The sequence below is a fragment of the Nematolebias whitei genome, chromosome 6, assembly GCF_014905685.2.
Source record: "Nematolebias whitei isolate Nwh7 chromosome 6, NemWhi1, whole genome shotgun sequence".
NCBI classification, from domain to species: domain Eukaryota; kingdom Metazoa; phylum Chordata; class Actinopteri; order Cyprinodontiformes; family Rivulidae; genus Nematolebias; species Nematolebias whitei.
This window is the reverse complement of record NC_056503.1, coordinates 28056566-28077056: the sequence shown is the minus strand read 5'-3', so window position 1 is coordinate 28077056 and position 20491 is coordinate 28056566. Positions and strand designations below refer to the sequence as shown.

The window sequence follows — 20491 nt, the reverse complement described above, 5'->3', positions numbered from 1 at the left end:
TCTGTGGTCTTGTTCTTTTAGTCACCACACAGGATGTGCTATGGGTGGAAGGAGAAGGTGTTGACCTTAGCCTACCAAAGCTGGTTCTTGGGACATAATGATTATTCATTCTGGATTTAGGGATTTGGACTGGAGACCTCTAAACTCAAACATTGCAGTTCAGTCCAGCAATAGTTGTAACCTTATCAGTGGTCTGTCCACTGAATGTGGGCCGCACAACCCTCTCACATTATCTTACTACTCAATTTCCAGATCAGTTTTTGCAACGAATGAAAGTAAATTTTAAATTGTCAGATACCAAAGTTCATGCTCAATAATCCAGGTAAAAATCCAACAGTGTTCAGTCAGGTCATCTGGATGTTTAGTTTTTTTTCTGAGACATTTCATCCTTCCTCCAAAGGACTTCTTCAGTCTGAGGAGCCACCAAAAAAACTGATTCCCACAACCAGCATACTCCATTGTGGAAAAAAAAAACTGTTTGCTAGTGCCTGATGGCCTCTGGGGCCCACCCTGTCCCCTATCACCTCCTCTGAGACAGTCATGCCAAAGTGGTTCAAAACACCAGAGTTCATGCTCAGTAATCCAGGTATAAAATCCAGCAATGTTCAGTCAGGTCATCTGGATGTTTTTTTGTTTTTTTTTCTACAACATCTTTAATTTGAGGAGCCACCAAACAAACTAAAGTGTCAGACTTGGTGTGAAGTGTGATTTTTATGCACACGTGCAAAAGTATGCCAGTAACAGTGACCGTCCCCAGTGCAGCTTTTGGAAAGCATCCATTGATACAGGATACAGCTCTGTTTTGTGCAAAACCGCGCGTGCTTTTCCACGTGACCGTCCTCCCATCGAGTCCACGTGCGATTGTTTTCATTCCGACGCTGCTGCGGCAGTTAGGGGGCGGGGCTGGTGCCTCGTGACGTCACCGAAGCTGCAGCAGCAGCCAGTGCCACTAGCTGCTCAGTGAGTCTTCTTGGACCGAGTTAGTGCGTCGTATCTCCGCAGCCTCGTTCCCAACACGACCTGGGGCAAACCAACCGGCGGTGGACGGGTTTGTACACATTTAAGCAACACTCGGACCGATATTTTCCCTCTCTTCGTGTTGATATTTCCACGGAAAATTCAAGGAAACAGCGCTAACTAAAACTTCAGATGGAAAATTCGTTGAGCAGCCGGTTTCGGTCCGCAATGTTTAACCACGGTAAGTATTTATATATATTTTATTTATTTTAACTGCATCGTGTCGAGTCACTCGGACTATGCTCGAGTTTGACCTGAAAATGTTTCCCCATTGAAATAAAACGGTGTGTTGGCTCTGAACGCACAGCAGCACGCGCGGACTGCCCGGGTTGGCTGCTGCTCAGCTTTGACACCGAGAGGAACATTTCTCCGTTTTCTGTCTAAAATGTCCTGTTAAATGTGTAAAAAGCCTGGACGGTCCATAGCAGAACCCGAACACGGTTATTTTGCATCTCTGCAAGAGACTAAAATGAGGCAGATGCTCCAGATACGCAATTATAAACCCCGAGAAAAGTTCATTTCCAAACAAATTGTACATTAAATATTTGCAAATTGTTCTTTGCACAGACCAGATCACATGAAACTGGCTGTGGCTTCTCATATAACCATAGATGACTGACATTAATGTGCCTTGACTTCTACTAAAACAGTGTTCTTATGGAAACATCAGAAAGATCTGGTTGCCTGTTCAGCCTTCTGAAAACTGATACCTGGACTGTAACAGGTGTGTTGATCAGCTCTCAGACTAATGAAGAGAAAGGAGTGGTGCTTGGCACCAGATTTTACAATATTTTGGGTGTTTGGTAATAGTATTTAGCCACATTATGGATGGATGCTGGTGTATGGTGCCTCAGTGAGTTTGGGCTGATTTCAAGGTGTCTTTTATTTATTTATTTATTTACCTTTATTTAACCAGGCAAATTCCATTGAGATCACAGATCTTATTTGCAAGGGAGGCCTGGGCCTGAAGGCAGCCCAACATGCATGTTTTTGGTCTGTGGGAGCAAATTGGAGTACCCGAAGAAAACCCACGCAAGCACGAGAAGAACATACAAACTCCACACACAAAGACCCCAGGTCCAAACGGGGAATTGAACCCAGGACTTTCTTGTTGTGAGGCAACAGTGCTAACCACTGAGCCATCGTGCTGCCACAGTATTTGATCTGAATCTCAGTGGGGTGAGAGACAAGTTGTGACGACAACAGATGCTTTTGAACATAAGTTTAATAAGGTTGAGTGAGGTCCTCTGGAGGGATTCTTCTGAAGAATCTCCAGAAGAACCCTTCCAGAGAACCTCACTCAACCTTATTAGATTCATCTACCTGGATTATTGATCCTGCATCAGGATATTTTGCCCACAAGGTTTTAGGAGCTTCCCAATGGTTGCAGGGACTAGAAAGGTCAGCAGTGGCCATCATACCTTTGACCCTTGCTGGCAAAGTGAATCAAAACATTAATGTTTATTTTAACTGGCATTTGAATTAAAATGAGTCCATAAAGTCGCCATCTAGAGGTCCCATTAAATAAGATAGCATATGACCTTCTTAATCTACTACAGTAGTAAATGAAAGTTCAGACAGGTATGTCTTCAGAAATAATTTGTTGCCTTAAAACCCTTATAATTTCCTTTGGAATTCGCCATTTTTCCCTGCCTGCTACCATAGCACCAGGAAACCCCTTCATATAATGTTTGGCTGTATTGTAAATCTTAGGGATTGCACTGTTGAAGTAAAGGGTGTGTCCAGTCCTGGTTCTCGAGGATCACTGTCCTACATGTTGTAGATGTTTCTCTGCTTTGAAGCACCTGATTTGAATGAGCGAGTGATTACCAGGCTGCTGCAGACCTTGAAGACCTTCTGAAGAGCGGTGAAACAACCAGCACATGCAGGACAGTGGCCCACAAGGACCAGGATTGGACACCGCTGTTCTAGAGCAACAGAAGTCTTGTTTTCAAACCGTCTCTCTCATAAATATAACTGGCTTGTTGTTAGGTGATAAATCTCCACATGTCAACAAGCTAAGCATACCGGTAGTTTTAAAGCATTTGAGATGACAAATTTTAAAACAAATCTACATTTAAGGAGTTTTTGTTGTGACTCATCTTGTAGCATGGGTCATTAATGATTTAATTTTCCTCCATAATTCAGAGCTCATGTTGCTAAAGGAGTCAAAAGTTGAACTCCCTGCTTTGCAGAAAGACGTGGTTTACCTTCAGCTTTGTCTTCAAAACAAGAGTAAAAGTTGTAGGAATAGTACAACATTTAGTTTGCAGAAGCAGCTAACTTATACCAGTTCAAATGAGCAAACTCATTCATGTGAGCCAACAATGACCTCATATTTGTTGTCAAATATGTCAGTGCTGTATCATAACACAAACAATGTGTTATGCAGTAATATTGGTGATTTATCCTGAAGTGACAGCTGAGTCCTCAAAACAATATGCTCTTTATGCCAGAAACAGACAAACATAATTGTGCAGTTTTACAAAAGTGATCTAGTACAACTAAAGCACAAAATAAACTTGGGCTTCTGTAACCAGTGAGGCACTTATTTCAGACCAGGACATAGGCCGAGTCTCATCTAAAGACAAAGCTGCACAAATGTGTCTCTGTTGGTTTTTATTTTATTTTAGAACAAAGGACTTATTAAAGCTAATTTAAGTTTTATTCTGAAGGCTGACCTGCTGCTGTACTTGATACTAAAATTACCAGGCTACTAAAACTGTGATTTCCTAAGGGTGCAAACACTTTTTTTTTACTGGTCTTAAACATGTTCCCTCTGCGCCAGCAGTGTGGCTGCACTCTTTAATGTCCAGTCTGTTTTTGATCGGTGTGCTGTCATTGCCCAGATGTTGAGAAAATTTTAATGAGGCAAATTAATGAATGATCATTACAAAACAATAGTGATTTCAAGGTCAAAGTCAAGGTTCTTTATTATCATTCGCGTCGCATATGGTACATGTGGTGGAACGAAATTGTGTGCACAGGGTCCCAGTCACATCCAACAAAAGTATAAATTGTAAAATAAAAAACAGTAATAAGATCTATGATATGAACTAAGAAATACGCTAATCACTAATAGTGCAAAAACAATACAGCGAACAACAGCAGCATTTCAATACTGATCACAAAGTTTATAATAAGTATTTTGACTGTTTCTGCAACCCTTTTATTGTATAAATGCATAGATCTATATGTTAGTGCCACTTTAATTAAGGCATTAGTTTATCTTGAAATCATACAACTATTGCTTAATACCGAGCATAACACCAATTTCAAATCATTATGCATAATATAGAGTGACCAAGGATCCACCTTCAAGCTCCTGCTTTGTTTTTTTTTGTTCAAGATGCCTCAGAGTTTACATCATGGCTTTTCCGTGTCCTGCTTGTTATTTACACCTCTTTGAGACGCGTCTTTAAAACTACGGTTGTTGACTCTTAATCAGATCAGTTTAAAACCTTTCAAATTGTTTTTTGTTAGAGCAGAACTGACTCGTGAGATGAGGTTCAATTTATAATTTACTTTATTTGGAGGGAGCTCTTAAAAATTTAACAAATGGCGCAAAATGTTCCTTTGCTACAGAAAACAGCAGCAGAAGCAGACATCATGACACAGTCCCTTTAAAACCAGATGTAAAGGTACACAGCAAGCAGCGGGACAATGTGTGGTATGGATGGGTGGACCAGTCCACAGTGGTTAACATTCCTTAGAAAGCCTTGTGGAGGGATGCTGCCATCCTCGCTGCTTCACACAAACTCTGGAAGATTTCTGAGTGTAGAAACCACAAGGAAAAAATGGGGTCAAGAGAAAAGCCATTGCAGTACTCAGACAGGGTTTTAATGTTGCTCCTATGTCCCGAGACAGTTCTAAACCAGCATCTGTGTTTATGTATCTAAATTAGCTTTTCCTTTGCTTACTTGATCAAAATGAGTCATATTTGTGTATTTGTCTTGCCGCAGACATTTGGTTTCTCTGGAGCGATGCAGACAGATGTCAGATCTGCTCTAGGAGCATCAGCAGTAGCCTGCGGCTCATACATTATATAAAATGTGTATGCAGTGACAGCTGAACCACTGCCTGTAACAACACTGCTGCTTCTGAAGTGACTGGAGACGGTGGCAGAAGACATGTAAAGATAAAGATTTTCTGGTTCATGTTTCAGCACAGTAAGCTCACAGGCACCGGTGATCCTGAGTTTAAAGAAGCAAATCAATGTTTGTGATTCTCCCATTACATCTCACACAGCTGTCTGCGAGAAGTAAAATACATTTATTAGGCCTTTAAAGAACAGATGGAATCAGTAAATGACAGATATGATAAATATTTTGGGATGCCTCTATCTTTTCACTAATTAATGATTACTTTAGGAGGACATCATTTTTTAAATACATCATCTCCAGAATTGACCACTTTAAATCTACTTAGAGCTCATTCACCTGGGAAACAAATGCACCTTCTGTCACCGAGGATCAGCTGTCAGGTTGTGTTTTAATACAGATCCTTGAAAAAGTATTCACATCCTTGGATGTTTTACCCATTTATTGCTATCATAGGCCAGTCATGGTCAATATAAGTTGGCTTTTAGTTCAAAATAAAACTTGCATGACAAAATAAAATTTGATTTCTACAAAGCCAGTTAAACAAAATATGTAATGCAAAATAAAATATTGCATGAAACGGGCTCGATCTCCAGCCAATCCCACATGTTGTGGTGTCTCTGAGCAAGATACCTAATCCCCAATTGCTCCCTTGGCACTTACATAGCTGCTGGGATACACAGGTGTGATGGGTTAAATGCAGAGAACCAATTTCACCATTGTGTATGAGAATATACAATGATGACAGCACATAGCACTTTACTTAAAGGGCGGCTGTGGCTGAGTGGTTAGAGCAGTCGTCCTCCAATGCAAGAGTTGGGGATTCGATTCCACCAGCAGTCACATGCCAAAATGTCCCTGAACACGACACTGAACCCCTCATTGCCGCCGGTTTGTGTCCCATTGGTGTATGAATGTGATAAAGCACTGATTATTCTGTGTAACAATATAGTAGTGTTGTATGAATGGGTAAATGAAGGCACAGATTGCAGTGTAAAGAGCTTTGAGCATTTTGATAAGACAGAAAGGAGCTATATAAGTACAGAACATTCACCATTTACCATTTCTTTTAATAGATTGTCCTAGTTCAGCAGAGGTTCAGCCACAGTAGTTTTACAATTAGTGAAATGGGAATCACCTGAGGGAAGTACCTGTAGATGGTCTGAAGAGATTACAGCATAAGAACACTTGAGTCTGGAAGGTCTATTTACTGGTTAATCACTATTGTGGCTACCGTTGCACTGGGAAAACAAAAAACACTCCCAACAAATCATAATTGTTTTAAATTGAAAAGTACACATCAGGATGGATACAGAAATATTTCCTAGGCCTCAAATGTCCTCAGGAGTTCTGTTAAATCCATCCATCCATCCATCCATCCATCCATCCATTATCTTCCGCTTATTCTGAAGTCGGGTCGCGGGGGCAGCAGCTTGACCAGGGAGGCCCAGACATCTCTTTCCACAGCCACCTCTTCCAGCTCTTCTTGGAGGATTCCAAGGCGTTTCCAGGCCAACTGAGAGACATAATGTCTCCAGCGTGTTCTGGGTCTTCCCCGGGGTCTCCTCCCAGTTGGACATGCCCGAAGCACCTCTCTAGGGAGGCGCCCAGGGGGCATCCTTACCAGATGCCCAAACCACCTCAACTGGCTCCTCTCGACGTGGAGGAGTAGCGGTTCTACTCCGAGTCTTTCCCGAATAACTGTTAAATCCATCATGAAAAAATGGGAAGACTACGGGTTACGTGCAAATCTACCAAGAGCAAGACTTGGTATCCTCACAGACTGAGTGGACTTTATTGGAGAGTTGCAAAGAGAGACACTTTTCAAGAAATCTCAGATTAAATCTCAACTAGTGTTGATCAAGTAGCGTGTGGTTAAATCCATGGACGAGAGGAAGACAGTTCTGTGGTCTGAAGAAACCAAATTAGACTATAGAGCAGACTTAAATCCAATAAGAATTGTGTGTGTTGACTTGAAAAGGGCTGTTCATGTCTGATCCCCACTCAACCTGGCAGAGCTTCAGCAGTTTCGTAAAGAAGAATGAGGTAACTTTCCAGAGTCTAGATGTGCAAGACTCATACTTATCCACACATACTCAGTGCTGTGACTAAAGGTGTTTGTACTAAATACTGATTTCAAGGTGGAGAATTTAATTAGTATTACTCTGAATAAATGTAATTTCACTTTGACGTTGAAGCATTTTTGTAAAAAACAACAAAAATGTTGTCAAAAATGCCAATTCATATTGACCATGGTTGATTTGTCTACAATAAAAATAGAAAACATCCCAACAGGTAAATACTTCTTTATTTTACATATACAGTAGTCCCTTGTTTATTGCGGGAATTATGTTCCAGACCCCTCCCCCCGCAATAAGTGAAAATTTGAGAAGTAGCAACGTTATTTTTTTTTTGTATTTATATATATTTAAGGCTTTATAAACCCTTCCTACACTCTTGCAATGTTCTAAACTCTTAAACCTACGTATTTAACAACATACGCATAAGTACGGCACAATAGCTGCTAAATTTTTACTCACCAGTTCTGCAGAACAGCAGCTCAGTTCTGGTCCGAGTCGGTTCTGTTTTAGCAAATCTACCCTGCAGGATCAACCCTGCCGGTTCTGGTCAGCTCTCTACAGCCCTTGAGCACCAAAACGCTTTTGGAGGGAGCTGGACCATCAGATGGCAAGCATTGGACCACATGGTGGTCGAGATGGAGTCCAAATCTGGATGGGGGAAGTCCCAGTGGGCTCCGGAGAGAATGCCGGACCTCCGGGTGTCGCCTCTACACTCGGAAAGTCTCGTGGGCCGACAGGCGGCGCTCAGATTCACCAATGAGTCTGGAAGTCCGGTTCTCGGTCGGTTCCATGCAGCTCTCTGCATCCGCTCGGCGCCGAAGTCATTATGAATAAGGACCTAACTTTTTGGATTGGATCAAAACTTTCCCTCCATTTCAGCAGAAGGCAACAGGGCTTCTGGGCGGGGCACTGTTGGCTTCTCAGAAATGTAGTTGTTTTGAGTGGTGATCAAGTGTGAGAGAAAACTACCAAATGGTGGTGCCTGTCTGAAGGTTTTTTTTTGGGTTAACTTTTTACTGTACAGTAGGGGTGTAACAATACACATGGGTGTATTGAACCGTTTCGGTTCGACATGTTCGCTTCGGTCCACGTGCATACCATTTTGGGTATTTTTTTTCACTCATTAAATTTTATTAACGAGAGATTATGTGCAACGGAACTAAAGTTCCTAAGCGCGTTTCAGCGCGGCGCTATTATCTTGTAGCATGCGCAGCATTAGCATTAGCTTCTCGTTGCGGTCTCCTGTTTGGGAACATTATGGCTTTCTTGTTAAAAGACAAGTGAACACATCCAAAGCTGTGTGTCGATATCGTTTCATGGAGAGTGGATCTGCAGCAGCAACACGTCTAACTTGTTAACTCACTTGAAACAACATCATATGAACGTGAACGTCTCTTCTACAGAATAACAGCTTGTTGCAAAGACCGATAACAGCAGCATTTAAACAACCTTTATCAGTTAATTCAGATCGGTCCAAAGCAAGAACACAAGCTGTAGGAGTTTTTAAAGCTCTGGATCTACGTCAGAATGTTGTTGATACGCCGACTTTAAAGTTATTGAGCCCCACTGCCTATGACATCCCATCACGTCAACACTTCAGCCAAAATGTTTTATCAGCACTTTATGAAAAAGCTAAAACTGATATTGTCAACAAGCCCTGGACCAGATTAAAGCCCTGCCCTGATGATGATGACAGAGATTCAGCCACCTCATAACAAATGATGACCGTTCAAGAAGAGGTGTTATTTTATTATTATTATTATTATTATTATCTAATTAACTTTTTTAAATTTAAAATTATAATCTTATTAACTCTTTTTTTTTTTTTTTTGCAAGACAGCAGCTGAGTCTTCTTCCTCTTCAGCGAAATCCACCACAGATCAGCTCCAGCTAACAAGTCTGTGAGGACTGAATTCTGAACTTTTCCATGGACAGGTGGGAGCAGGTCCAAGAAGAGCTCGACCTCTTTATTCCTGCTACTGTTGTTAGTGAGAGGATTTTCTCCACCGTTGAAGATATTCACTGCAACTAGATCTGAGCTTTTGGCAGAAACTGTGGACAAGTTGGTCTTTTTGGCCAAAAACTTAAAACTTGATTAGTTAGTAAACAGTCTGTTGCTGCTTATTGTTCTGCTTCTGACTGTTATTGTATTTATTAAGATTTTTATTATTTTTAGTATCGTTCATTTATTGTAAAGCGTACCGTTTATTTAAAATATCATCCAAATGGGTTGCTTTTATTTATTTTTATACAAATGTATGTTTACTTGGCATATTTCCAAAATAAATATTCATTTTGGCCTTTTTGGTACTGAAAATTAACCGAACCGAGCCCTCCTTGAAACTGAACCGAACCGAAATGTGATTTTAGCGTACCGTTACACCCCTACTGTACAGTACCCCATACTGTCCCAATCATGTGAGTAATATTAAAGTTGACAATCCTGTCGTGTACAATTATTTTTTTTCTCGTGTACAATCTTACTTTGAAAAACCACGAAAGATTGAGTCCGCAAAAGTTGAACTGCAACATAGCGAGGGACTACAGTATGTGGATTCTTTAATACAATTTTACTCTGGTTTTATCTCATCAACTTTGACCACATCCTAATTACCGGTAGAAGGTCCGTCAATATTTGATGTGTGTAACTGGTGGAAGCTTTCAATTAAAACATATTTACACATTTTCAAATATATCTATTCAGAATTACAGAAATATTGTTCTCAAAGATGACTACACCGGCTGTTTTTTCAGAAGTAAAACACAAATTTGTTTCTCTTTTTTCTCTCTCGTTTGAGTATTAATCAGTAAATAATAATTCCCAGATTCCCTTTTTATTAAATGAATGAATCTGATGTCAGATGCTCATTTAATTACAAAATGTTATTTTAAAATACAGCAAAAAATCACCATCAATCCATTCTTCAAATGTATTGTTTATATCAGCGTTCACCTAACCTGATTTTGTTTTTAGTATGTTAAAACTGTTTCTGTTCCTTCTGCATGTGCCTGACCTCTGTTGGATTTCGAAACAACTTTTACGCTGATCAATCCTCCTCCTGTGGCCAGACGATGAGGTAAGAAGCCAACACTTTTATTCACTTCTGCTGCTGAAGACCACACAGCCTCCTGTTAGGGGAGCGTTCACTGTGGTTCGTTGTGTTCAGAGCGTTTTATCGTCGATGCAGCGACGATGGGTTTGTGAAGTTTTTGCATCCGTTTTGAATCAGAAGTTCTGTCCTGTTGATAAATATTTCAAACTCCGACTGTCATTTTATATGAATGACTGGTCTTTATATGCGTCAGAGTTTTATGTGACTGTACAGAAATATTTTTTATGAGAAAAGGTGTGTTAAGAAAACCCAGATTTTCTAGTTTGTCTCGTAGTGCGCCAGCTAAGAATCCTTTGTGTCTGCTTTGTTTTTATTAAATCGTTGCGTTCCACTCTACATTCTATTGATCACAGCTTCCTTGTTGGGACCAGTCTTAGTGATGGTTTTGTTATCTTTCTGGCAGCCAGAATAACTCATCCTCTTCTGTACATCTCTGGTAACTTCACAAGGCCTTGCAGCTGTGTTTGACCCAGTTGAGTGGGGATTGAAAGTGGAGCATGTTTGTTTTTGAAACTGAACAGTTCTCAGCTTGGTGAAGAGGAGTGGATCTGTCTGGGTGTGACAAACCTGGTTCCTTCCTCAGCAACATTCCAGACCTATGTGACAAAGCTGCAGTGCATGTTGTCAGAGAGAACACCTTGTGAGGAAAGATTCAGCATCTGTCCAAACGCAGTGATTACTGCAGGCTCCTGACTGAGCGACATTATCTCATGATGTTTCGCAGATGTCCAAGTCTTCATAATTTAGGTTTGTGTTCTTCAAACCCCACCTGTCCATTAATTTTTATCAAACCTAATTTATATTCCTTCTGGAAGTCATCACAAGCTTCAAACTGACATATTTAAAGTGCCCTTCTTCTGCCGCACCCACACCCGTAAACCACATAGGGCTTTGGGTTGTGGTGAAGCAAGAGGGTGACTGTAGCTTCCTTTTGTCAGCTTAAATATATCACTTAATGTCACACTGGCACACTTCCAAACAGACATAATGATGTCACGTTGCTTGGACAGTGCCAGTGGAGGATGGTTGTCTTTCTCCACACACACAAACACAATCCTCACTGTTGCATTCCTCTGTGGCTTTAAGTAAACTAGCCATTAGCTTCTTGTGCCTTCATTTGCTGCTTCCTTCTGCAGCCAGAGTGAAAGCAGTCTATACTTGGAGTTTATTAGACCATTAGCCTCTGCAGAGGATGCTGGTTTCCACTTTACTTCTTTGCCAACAGAGCAGTCTTTCTCATTTGTTGTCACTTCCAGTGTGTGCGCACTCGTTCCATTCATTTACAAACAGGAATGACAGAATCTGCAGAAATGCAGCACCACACCCACTGATCCGGTGATTGACATTTCTTTGTTGAAAAAACGCATTCAACTTGCAAAACATAACTATTATTCATTCCAATAGACTGTCAAAAGATGGGCGTTGGTTTCTGGTGTCACAAAGTTTAATGAAGTTCTTTTTTTTGTTCAGCGGTACTAAAATAATGGGAATCAACAAATTCAATCAGTTTTAATAAGTTGTGTCTTCACATTACTTGAGTTGAATTTATTATTTTAATCATGGCCACAATGCAGGTTCAGGTGGTTATTTAATTTGTTGCCGCATTAATTATTTCACAATTTACCTGCATCTGAAATTAAAATTTTTTAAACTGTATGGATTATCTCAGTACCTGCTTTATGTAGGAGGGATTAATGCTAGGGATGCACGATATTGGCTTTTTGGCTGATATCCGATATGCCGATATGTTAAAGAGTTATTCGGCCGATAACCGACACCAATGCCAATTTTTTTTTTCCCTAGACATACTTACAGAGACTACATAGCTTTTTCTGCTGTGACATCAAAATAAATTATTCTGCATGGTCTACCAAATGCAGATGCCCAAAAGGGGGCTGAAAATGATGCAACACTTCAACTTAGATTATAATGTTAAATTTGTTCATGATATTTACTCTAACACAATGACAACACTCGAACAGTGCAAATGTGTAAATTTTCACAAATCTAAAGTCAAAGGTGCATGCGATGCCTTTTTATAACTCTATTGTTGTTATCATTCTTTGTTGAAATCAGGTCTTTCTTGTAAATGAGTCCTCAAGGCTCAATGGGATTTACCTGTAGAAATAAAGGTGAATGAATGATGTCATAACATTGTGCTGGCACTGCAGGCATCCTTGTCACTGGGTTGTCATAATATATATATATATATATATATATATATATATATATATATATATAATATACACCATGCTGATAATATTGTGAATCCCTAATCAATCCATCCCATTGGTACCTAAGCCTAACTACAGATTTTATGCTGTTTTATTTATAACAGATTGCATTTTGTTCCTGTTAGTTGCAGATTTCTCTGAACCTAATAAGATACAATCTGTTGACACTCCTTTGAGCTGCATCAGCGGTCTTGTTTACACACAATTAACTTCTGACCTTTTTAAACACCAGTAAATCTAATCTTTTATATTTAATGCAGAGAGATGCTGTATTATCAGCCAGAGCTCCTAACTGGAGGAGCACAGTCCACCAAGCAAGCATGTTCTCTAAAACAAAATATAATTCTGTGCATTATTCTATATTTTTTTTTACTCCTCATTCTATGTTGGCCAAACGTTGTTGAATAATATCACTCTTAAATTACATTAGAGGTTACACATTTGTTTGAGTCACTTACTTTTGTATTACTGAAATTTAAACCCTGATTATGGCATTTACAGAAAGCTTGTCATTTCACTTCTCAGTGAAAACAGACCATCATTTTGTATCACTCAGCACTGCATTAAGAGGGGTTTATTATCTGAGATTGTAGGGATGCTTTCAGCTTGGGGATTTGGCTTTGACAGGCAGCCCTCTGGGTCTGTGCAGTTTGATGTGAGGGCAAACAATCGGGTTAGGGAGCGGGCACACAAGACTTCACTCAATACAAGACCGCTGTGAGACAACAATGAAGACATGGTGAAAGACAAGAGCTTAAAGAGGGGTTTGATGTCAGCATCAGATGTCATCATGAGGGGTTTTTTTTTGTTAGAGCTACATTTTTTTTCTACAGGAAGAGAAGTTGTTCAAACTCTGGCATTAAGTAAGCTAATGCTCCATTTACAACCATAAGAGTGCTACAACATTTCTTACAATACTGCTGCAACTAAGTGAGTTATACCAGTTTTGGACGGTGATTGTCCCAACAGAAACATGTTGGTGTGGGACAACCAAATCTGTAAATAAGATAATCTCTACAACATATAAGGGAGCCACATTAAGAAGAAAATGCCATGCAGTAACGGTCAAATCGGTGGCTCTGCTGCTGTGCTGAGGACATGCAAACCCACATGATATATGCAATAATCACTCAGTAGTCAGGTTTGCACATACATGTATCATTAATGAAGCTAGATTTCCATTTAGCTGCTTCTGTTTCAGAGTAGCTTTTTCATTTTGAGGTTTGTGGTGTCGTAGATTCTGATTCTCTGCCACACTCAGGTTTAAAAAGTGTTTATCATTCTGAGGGAGATTGTTTATGACAAACTTGAGAGTTTTATGTTTATTTGACGGTGATTTCAAATTTCTTTGAAGGCTAAATACAAATAAAAGGTGAACGTTAGTTTTATTTGTGCAGTTTGTATTTCTAAAATGTTATACTGGAGGAGTTTCATAGACTCGGCAAAATAAGTTTTAGTTTTACAAGCATTATTTCTGAGGCTTTTATATTGTTTATATCGGTATCGGAATTATATCGTATCAACTGAAATTAAGAAATATATCGTGATACAAGTTTTGCCCATATCATCCAGCCCTGTTGTTTAGTCAGAAATTAACAGTAAAACATCTACGTTTCTGCACTGGTGCTTTGTTGCTTTAATGTTTTACTTCAAAATGTCCAATTTTGGTAATAGTTTTACATCTTTACGTCACATCATCAAAGCTGTAATGTTTCACATGTACTTAAACAACTCCTAACTGTAGCCTCAACAGTGAGTTTATACAAGTTTATACATTTAACATGGTCTTTTGCTTTCCCCCAATCATCACTTCCTTCCTGTCCCTGCTCGGATGATCAGACCTTCAAACCGTGTGGCTTGAATCTTCATTTCTGCTGATGTGCTGCATCAGCCTGAGCTGCTCTTCTAGCCTCAGCACTCTGCGGACGTTTTGTTGGAAGGCGACCTTAAACATTCCTTTAGCGTTGAGAGGATTGGCCCCTGCCAGTCCCCCTTATTGCTATAAATAATCTCAGCCCAGTTCCCATGGCTCGCGCCACAATCCTGTCATTCAGAGAGCATTGTGGGACACGCTTCACCAGAGAGAGCACTACTCTTTCCCCATAACTGACGGACAATTGACTACTTCTTCTTTTGGCTGTGTTCAGTGGTCTCCACAGAGAGTCCTCCTCCATCTCTGTCCTCTGCATCCTCTGTCCTCACTCCAACTACCTCCATGTCCTCTCTAACTGCATCCATATATCTCCTCTGTCTTTTTCCTGGCAGCTGCATTTCTAACATCCTTCTACCTTTTCTGTCACCCTTTTGTCACAAATCCAAAACTTTTCTACCTCCACTCCATCCTGCCTGGACTCTTGCTCACAGATAACTAACTTGTTGAAATTAGGACAGGTGTTGAGGCAGTTGTCTGAGATCAGAAACCATGACTGGAGTGAATTAAAAGACATTTACTGAACGTTAATGTGACTTGATGAAAAACTTGACATTTCCTATTTAAGAATCATCTTGATGCAGTTTGCCATCTTCTGTTTGTCTTCTAAGTGATAAAACTGAAAAAGCTTTTTACCTCAATATTATGTTTTGATATTTGGATTTCACAGTCACTTTCACTTTAAAAACAAGTTTTCTAAACATCAATAATCTTTGGAAGAAAAGTGTTTGTCAATTACTTTTAAAGTCTGTGGTTTTGAAGTGTAGTCATTTCTATTTTTTCTGAAATCAGCCGATGTTTTAGGATATGTTTTCTTCTTAAATGACGGTTTGTTGCTGAACGAAAAATATAATATTATTCGACTAACAGTGAATGACAACAAAAGAAAACCCCAGCTCGTTGTAGTTGAGCTAAAACATTCATACTAAAATCAGCATTTTCTTTTTGGGGGGCGTCGATCGGCCTTATTTATGTCACAAGTTCATAAAGAAAAGAAACTGGTTGTAGCTGTGGTCTTTAAAAACATTTTCTTGTTTATCAAAATCAGCAAACAGACTGTGAAATAATGTGTTCTACAATATTTACAGAAATCAAGTTCTCCACCAGCAGAATGCTCGGTTGTGATGAATGAAATTCATCCTCCAGTTAATTCATCCACCGATGTAATGTTGTTATTTCTCTTAGGAAATACGTTAATCTTCTGTGTGGTTAAGATGCAGTTTATTCTGATGAAAAACATTTTCATTAAGGACATAACTAAATTTATTTGACGGTAACTTTCCAGAGTAGGTTTCCACAGACGGCGTATTAAGACCAATGTTTGTTAGGATGGTCAGGAGCCCGGACTAACGGTCAGGATGTCTTGATCTAATCTTTGTGCTTCTGGGAACAAATTCAGAGAGTTTACTCTAACTTCAGGGACTGTGAAGACAGTTGAGACAGATAAAGTCAGAAATCATCTGCCAGAAATTAAAGATCTATATGAAAGACGAGTCAAGGAGTGTATTTGTTTCAAGCTGGGCCCAGTGTAAGATGCACAAAATCTTTTTTAGTTTAAAATTTAAACTCCAACTAATTTTTTTTTCCAGACAACCTGTGCACTTTTTCAGTGTCTTACCAGCAGGAACTGGTCCCTGTCATTGGTCTAAATGTTTTAATGTTTCCACAGTGATAATTTATGCATGAGTCTTTCTGCATTAGTGAATGTGAGTGCGTTCTGATGCTTGGAGATGAAACCGGTGTGGTCCTCAGCTGCGGTAGCCTCCATTCCCCCTTAAGAAACCATTTCCAGATGCTCCCACCATGCTGCAGGATAGTGAGAGGAAATTCCAGCCAACCCAAAAGGAAGAGAGGAGGGATGGTGGAGATCTTCATCAGAATATGGGATGTAGCTAAGGATGGGTCTTGTTCCTAAACAACCCCTCTATCTTACAGTCATCTGGCAGTTGTTGCATTGCAGGGAAATGAATGTGTTAAGGAAATGTTTTTTTTAGTTCTGGTGATTTTTAAACCTTCGAGGGAGGGGGGAAAAGAATAGAACATGTGTAGAAAAACACAAAAAGTACAAGCATGTTTCTATATGGTTTTGCTTACTCTTTTTTTTTTTTTTTTTTTACTGGTAAGTCTTAAAGTTTTCAAGGCTTAAAAGAAAACAAAGATGTTGATAGAACTGAGATTCAGTCAAAGATGGCTTCTTATCTGATTTTATTTTATTTTTTAATTCCACGAAACAAGATCACACAGCAACCTTTTCCCCGCTGTATTTGTGCCATCATCATCAAAGCAGCTGGTGCCACAGACATAACAGATTTTTGTACAATTGTTGGTATCAGATGGAAGAATTTAAGTGTTTGACGGGCGAGTAGTGTGTTTGCATGTTGTGACCCGGTGACAGAAGGAGATTAAATGAGGGAAGTCACTGAGTTTACTGTTTAGGAAACAGCCTCCGAAGACTAAACTGATCTCAGTCCATCAGTTAGTCACTCAATCCTAATTTAAAGTGGCTTTTTGTCAAACTATTTTTTTTCTCTCTGACTGACTTAAACAAGAAACCGTACTTGCATCTGATTGACACTACGATGCAGTGTCCGTGTCCTCGGTGTGCGCAAACGGTGTCAGAAATTAAATACAGATGGAGGATGAGACCGGTTGCATTTTTACTGTAAAACGTATATATTTTTTTTCCACATCAGCTGTTTGTGTGTGGGAGACAGAGGACACGTGTGAGTTTGTCCTCATCACTTCATAGTGAGCTCTTCTGAAACCAAACACCGAGACCATAACCTCAGTCCTGGTACACCACCGTTCAATAAATATTCACAGCTCTTTGGGCAGGTTTATAAAGATTGGTTTAAAGGTCTGTTATTTTTGCTCTGAAATCTGGTTCCATGTTTTTAGTCTCCTTGTGTCTTAGAAAAGCAGATGTTGAATTATCAGTGAATTTTCACAAACGGTAACGGCACCTAAAACAGGGGTGTCCACGCTTTTTCAGCATGCAAGTTACTTTTAAAATGACCAAGTCCAAGTGATCTACCTTGTAAAAGAGTCCTTATGACTCAATGAGACTAACCTGGATAAATAAAGGTTGAATGGATGAATAAGTCCCAGCTCGCTGTGGACGCAACATAAATGACAAAACCCAAAAGTATGTTTAAAAAAAAAAATTGAAAAAAAGTGACAATATATTTTTACTGTCCGCGTACAAAATAATAAACAAAACCCAGCAATAACTTCTGTTCTTCACACAAAGAAACAGAAATCAAAAAGAATAACTTCATGTTTGAAAAATAACCTGATAATTTGAGAACAAAAGTGAAAATTCAGCCCTGACAGCAGCTGCTTTTAACTGTAACCGTATTTCCTAATACCTAGAGATGGAAAAATAATATTTCTGTTTTGTTTTGAAAGTCTCTGAACAGCGAGTCAGCTGCTTCAATGAATAACATCTCTCCGTCTTGAAAAGACTTCTTGTGCTTAGCAATTATGAAAGTGACTCACCCGGATTGATGCTTCGCTGCTGTCCAGATAACTGGGATTTTAGTTCCTTCATCGTTTTCTTTCTCAGCTCACTTTTCAGAAGGAAGTCAGTGCCGTAGTATTTATGACTAGCCCAAAAATGCAGCTCCGGTGAAATGCACTTCGAATATGACATTGTTTAAAAAAAAAAAAATCATCCCCCCCATTCCGGTCCGTATGGAAATGGTAGATTTTTTGCTTCTTACTTGGTCCAGCTCCTCAACTCATTTTACACACTTTCTTGAGTTTAGATATAAACTAGAGGCTACTACGAGTCAACTCGTTTGTTTTTAGCGCAGTAGAATGCGCATGTGTGGTGACTTATGCATCAGGAAAAAATCCCGTCTCTGATTGGCTGCCCTGTGTGTCAATCATGGGCGCCGTTGTTTGTGCATGCATGGTGACCTGTGTGTCAGAAGAGGTCGGTCTCAGATTGGCTAACCTGTATGTCAATCAAGTGATGATTTGCATAGTGAAGATGGATTGATCGGCTGACATCTATTAAAAAAAGACAAGAAATTTAAAAAAGTTCTGACGTCTATTTTGCCGTGCGATCTTCTGGTATTACCTGGCCGTACTGGGCACCCCTGACCTAAAAGTATCAACTCAGTCACCATGCAGCCCACTCCTCCTGAAACCTCGTCTTTCATGACTGATGTGGCTGAACGTGCATTTTTAGTGCCTTTTCTTTTTTTAAACCACAGCATGCTCACGTTGCTCCATGGGTTCGCTGTAAAAGACTTTGAAGTGTTTTGTGTGGTGAATGTTTTTGAAAAGTGAAGCGTTTTGGGAATCTGCAGATAAAATCAGTGTTTTGATGGCTGGGTTGGAGATTAAAGTGCCTGAACGGTGCCTCTGAGAGATCTGGGGTTGTACAAACTTTGTGAACGCAACATGTGTGCCTCGTAGCAGGATCAAAGACAAAACACGTGGCTCCCATAATGTCCTGAAGCTGATCCACTTCACTCCATGTACCTCACCTTTTCCAGCGCTCTCTTCTGTTCAGTTTTCTTGCCCAGTACATTGGAGCATATATGTCTGAAAGGGTTCACCTTTAATTAAAGGAACGACCTCGTCACATCTGTGTCTGTTTTCTGCATCTTAAACAGCAAGGACAATAATAAAACCTAAAATTAACCCTTTGAAATGTTAGAATTTTTAACAAATTTTGTAATCTTAAGCTCAGTGTGGTAGCAGACTCGAGTTAGAAGTCTCCAATATCAAAGGCTGTGGCACCAGAACTATTTCTTAATTTAAAGGCACTACAAAAATTTACAAACATTGTTTGAGATTGAACAGAAACTGCTGAAGTATAGTGTTAGGAAAGCCTTGAATGATGTTGGAGCCCAGTAGAGAACTCTACAGTTTCTCTGTGGGGTAACTTTAATTAAAGGTATCCATTTTATTTTGTGTATCTGTGTCCAAGTGAACCTATAATCTTCAAAAGTTAAAAGAAGACATTCATTACTGTCTGCTTTATGGAGCTGACCTTATGAGCAGCTAATGACTTCCTTATTTTCACCATGAAAAAACTCCTTAAATCTCTTTTTAGACTCTTGGTCACTGAAAAGGAACCAGAAACAACATCTGGCGCTTGTAGCAGATTTACAGGTTGCCGCAGGCAGCTCCTTATTGTGTGATTTACACAGCCTCCGACCTTTCCCTTTTGTATTTATTTGATGAAACACTTGATGACAACACAGGAAACAGGATCGTTTCAACCACAATTCTATATAAATCATTGTATATAAACAGGCAGAGCATAAAATACATTTTATGCCTTATAATGCTTATAAGCGTGCCTTTTTTTCCTCTTAAGCTTAGACTAAAAATAAAGTTTAATTGTTTAGGTTAAAGGTATCTTTGTCAAAGGTAAGCACCTAAATGCCTGATGTAAGATGTCTAACTGCTGCTCAACTTTATTTGTCTGTAATTATATGTTCACACCAGTCTCATTTAACAGGGTTTAAATGTCTTCATTTGTCTGTAAATTAGTGTTTATTACAATAAGTTATGTCTTTACTGAGATGGATGTGTTCCTCGTTACCTTTTTTAATGTAACCACAAGGAAAACTCAAGCCCAAATTAGGTTTTTAATGCAAACTGTTGTCTGTTACCCAATAAAAAAAGTACTTACTGAATATAAATAGATGCTGTCTGGACGTTAGATGGAGACCTCTGTGCAGGCAAAAAACTGCAAAGATGTTGTTTATAGTCTGAGATTTGGAAACATCTGCAGAAATATGATCAGAATTTGATTGCCTTCAAATGAGGTTTGTTGATTTTATTTGTACATCATCTTGAACAGAACACTTGCCAGAAATATATAGAATAACCACAAATCTGGGAAAGCATTTTGACCAAGGCTGAAAGCTTTAAAGTGCCCCTGGGCTCTCACCACGCTGCGGACCCCTGCTCTTCAACCACCTGTTAACCACAGCAGACCACAGCTGCTCTCCTCTGCAGAGAAATCACATAAACAGAAAAACATATACACGAG

General features: G+C 39.5%; 1 protein-coding gene across 1 annotated transcript in view; it reads left to right on the top strand.

Moving 5' to 3' along the window:
• The first annotated feature begins 948 nt into the window (after nucleotides 1-948).
• The window catches only part of sept4b (septin 4b), a 46187-nt gene continuing 26644 nt past the window's right edge, over nucleotides 949-20491 (top strand). The window contains exons 1-2 of the mRNA XM_037677483.1: nucleotides 949-1198; nucleotides 10268-10275. Coding sequence (XP_037533411.1) covers nucleotides 1150-1198; nucleotides 10268-10275 — 57 coding nt within the window. The 5' untranslated portion in view covers nucleotides 949-1149. The remainder of the gene's footprint in view (nucleotides 1199-10267; nucleotides 10276-20491) is intronic.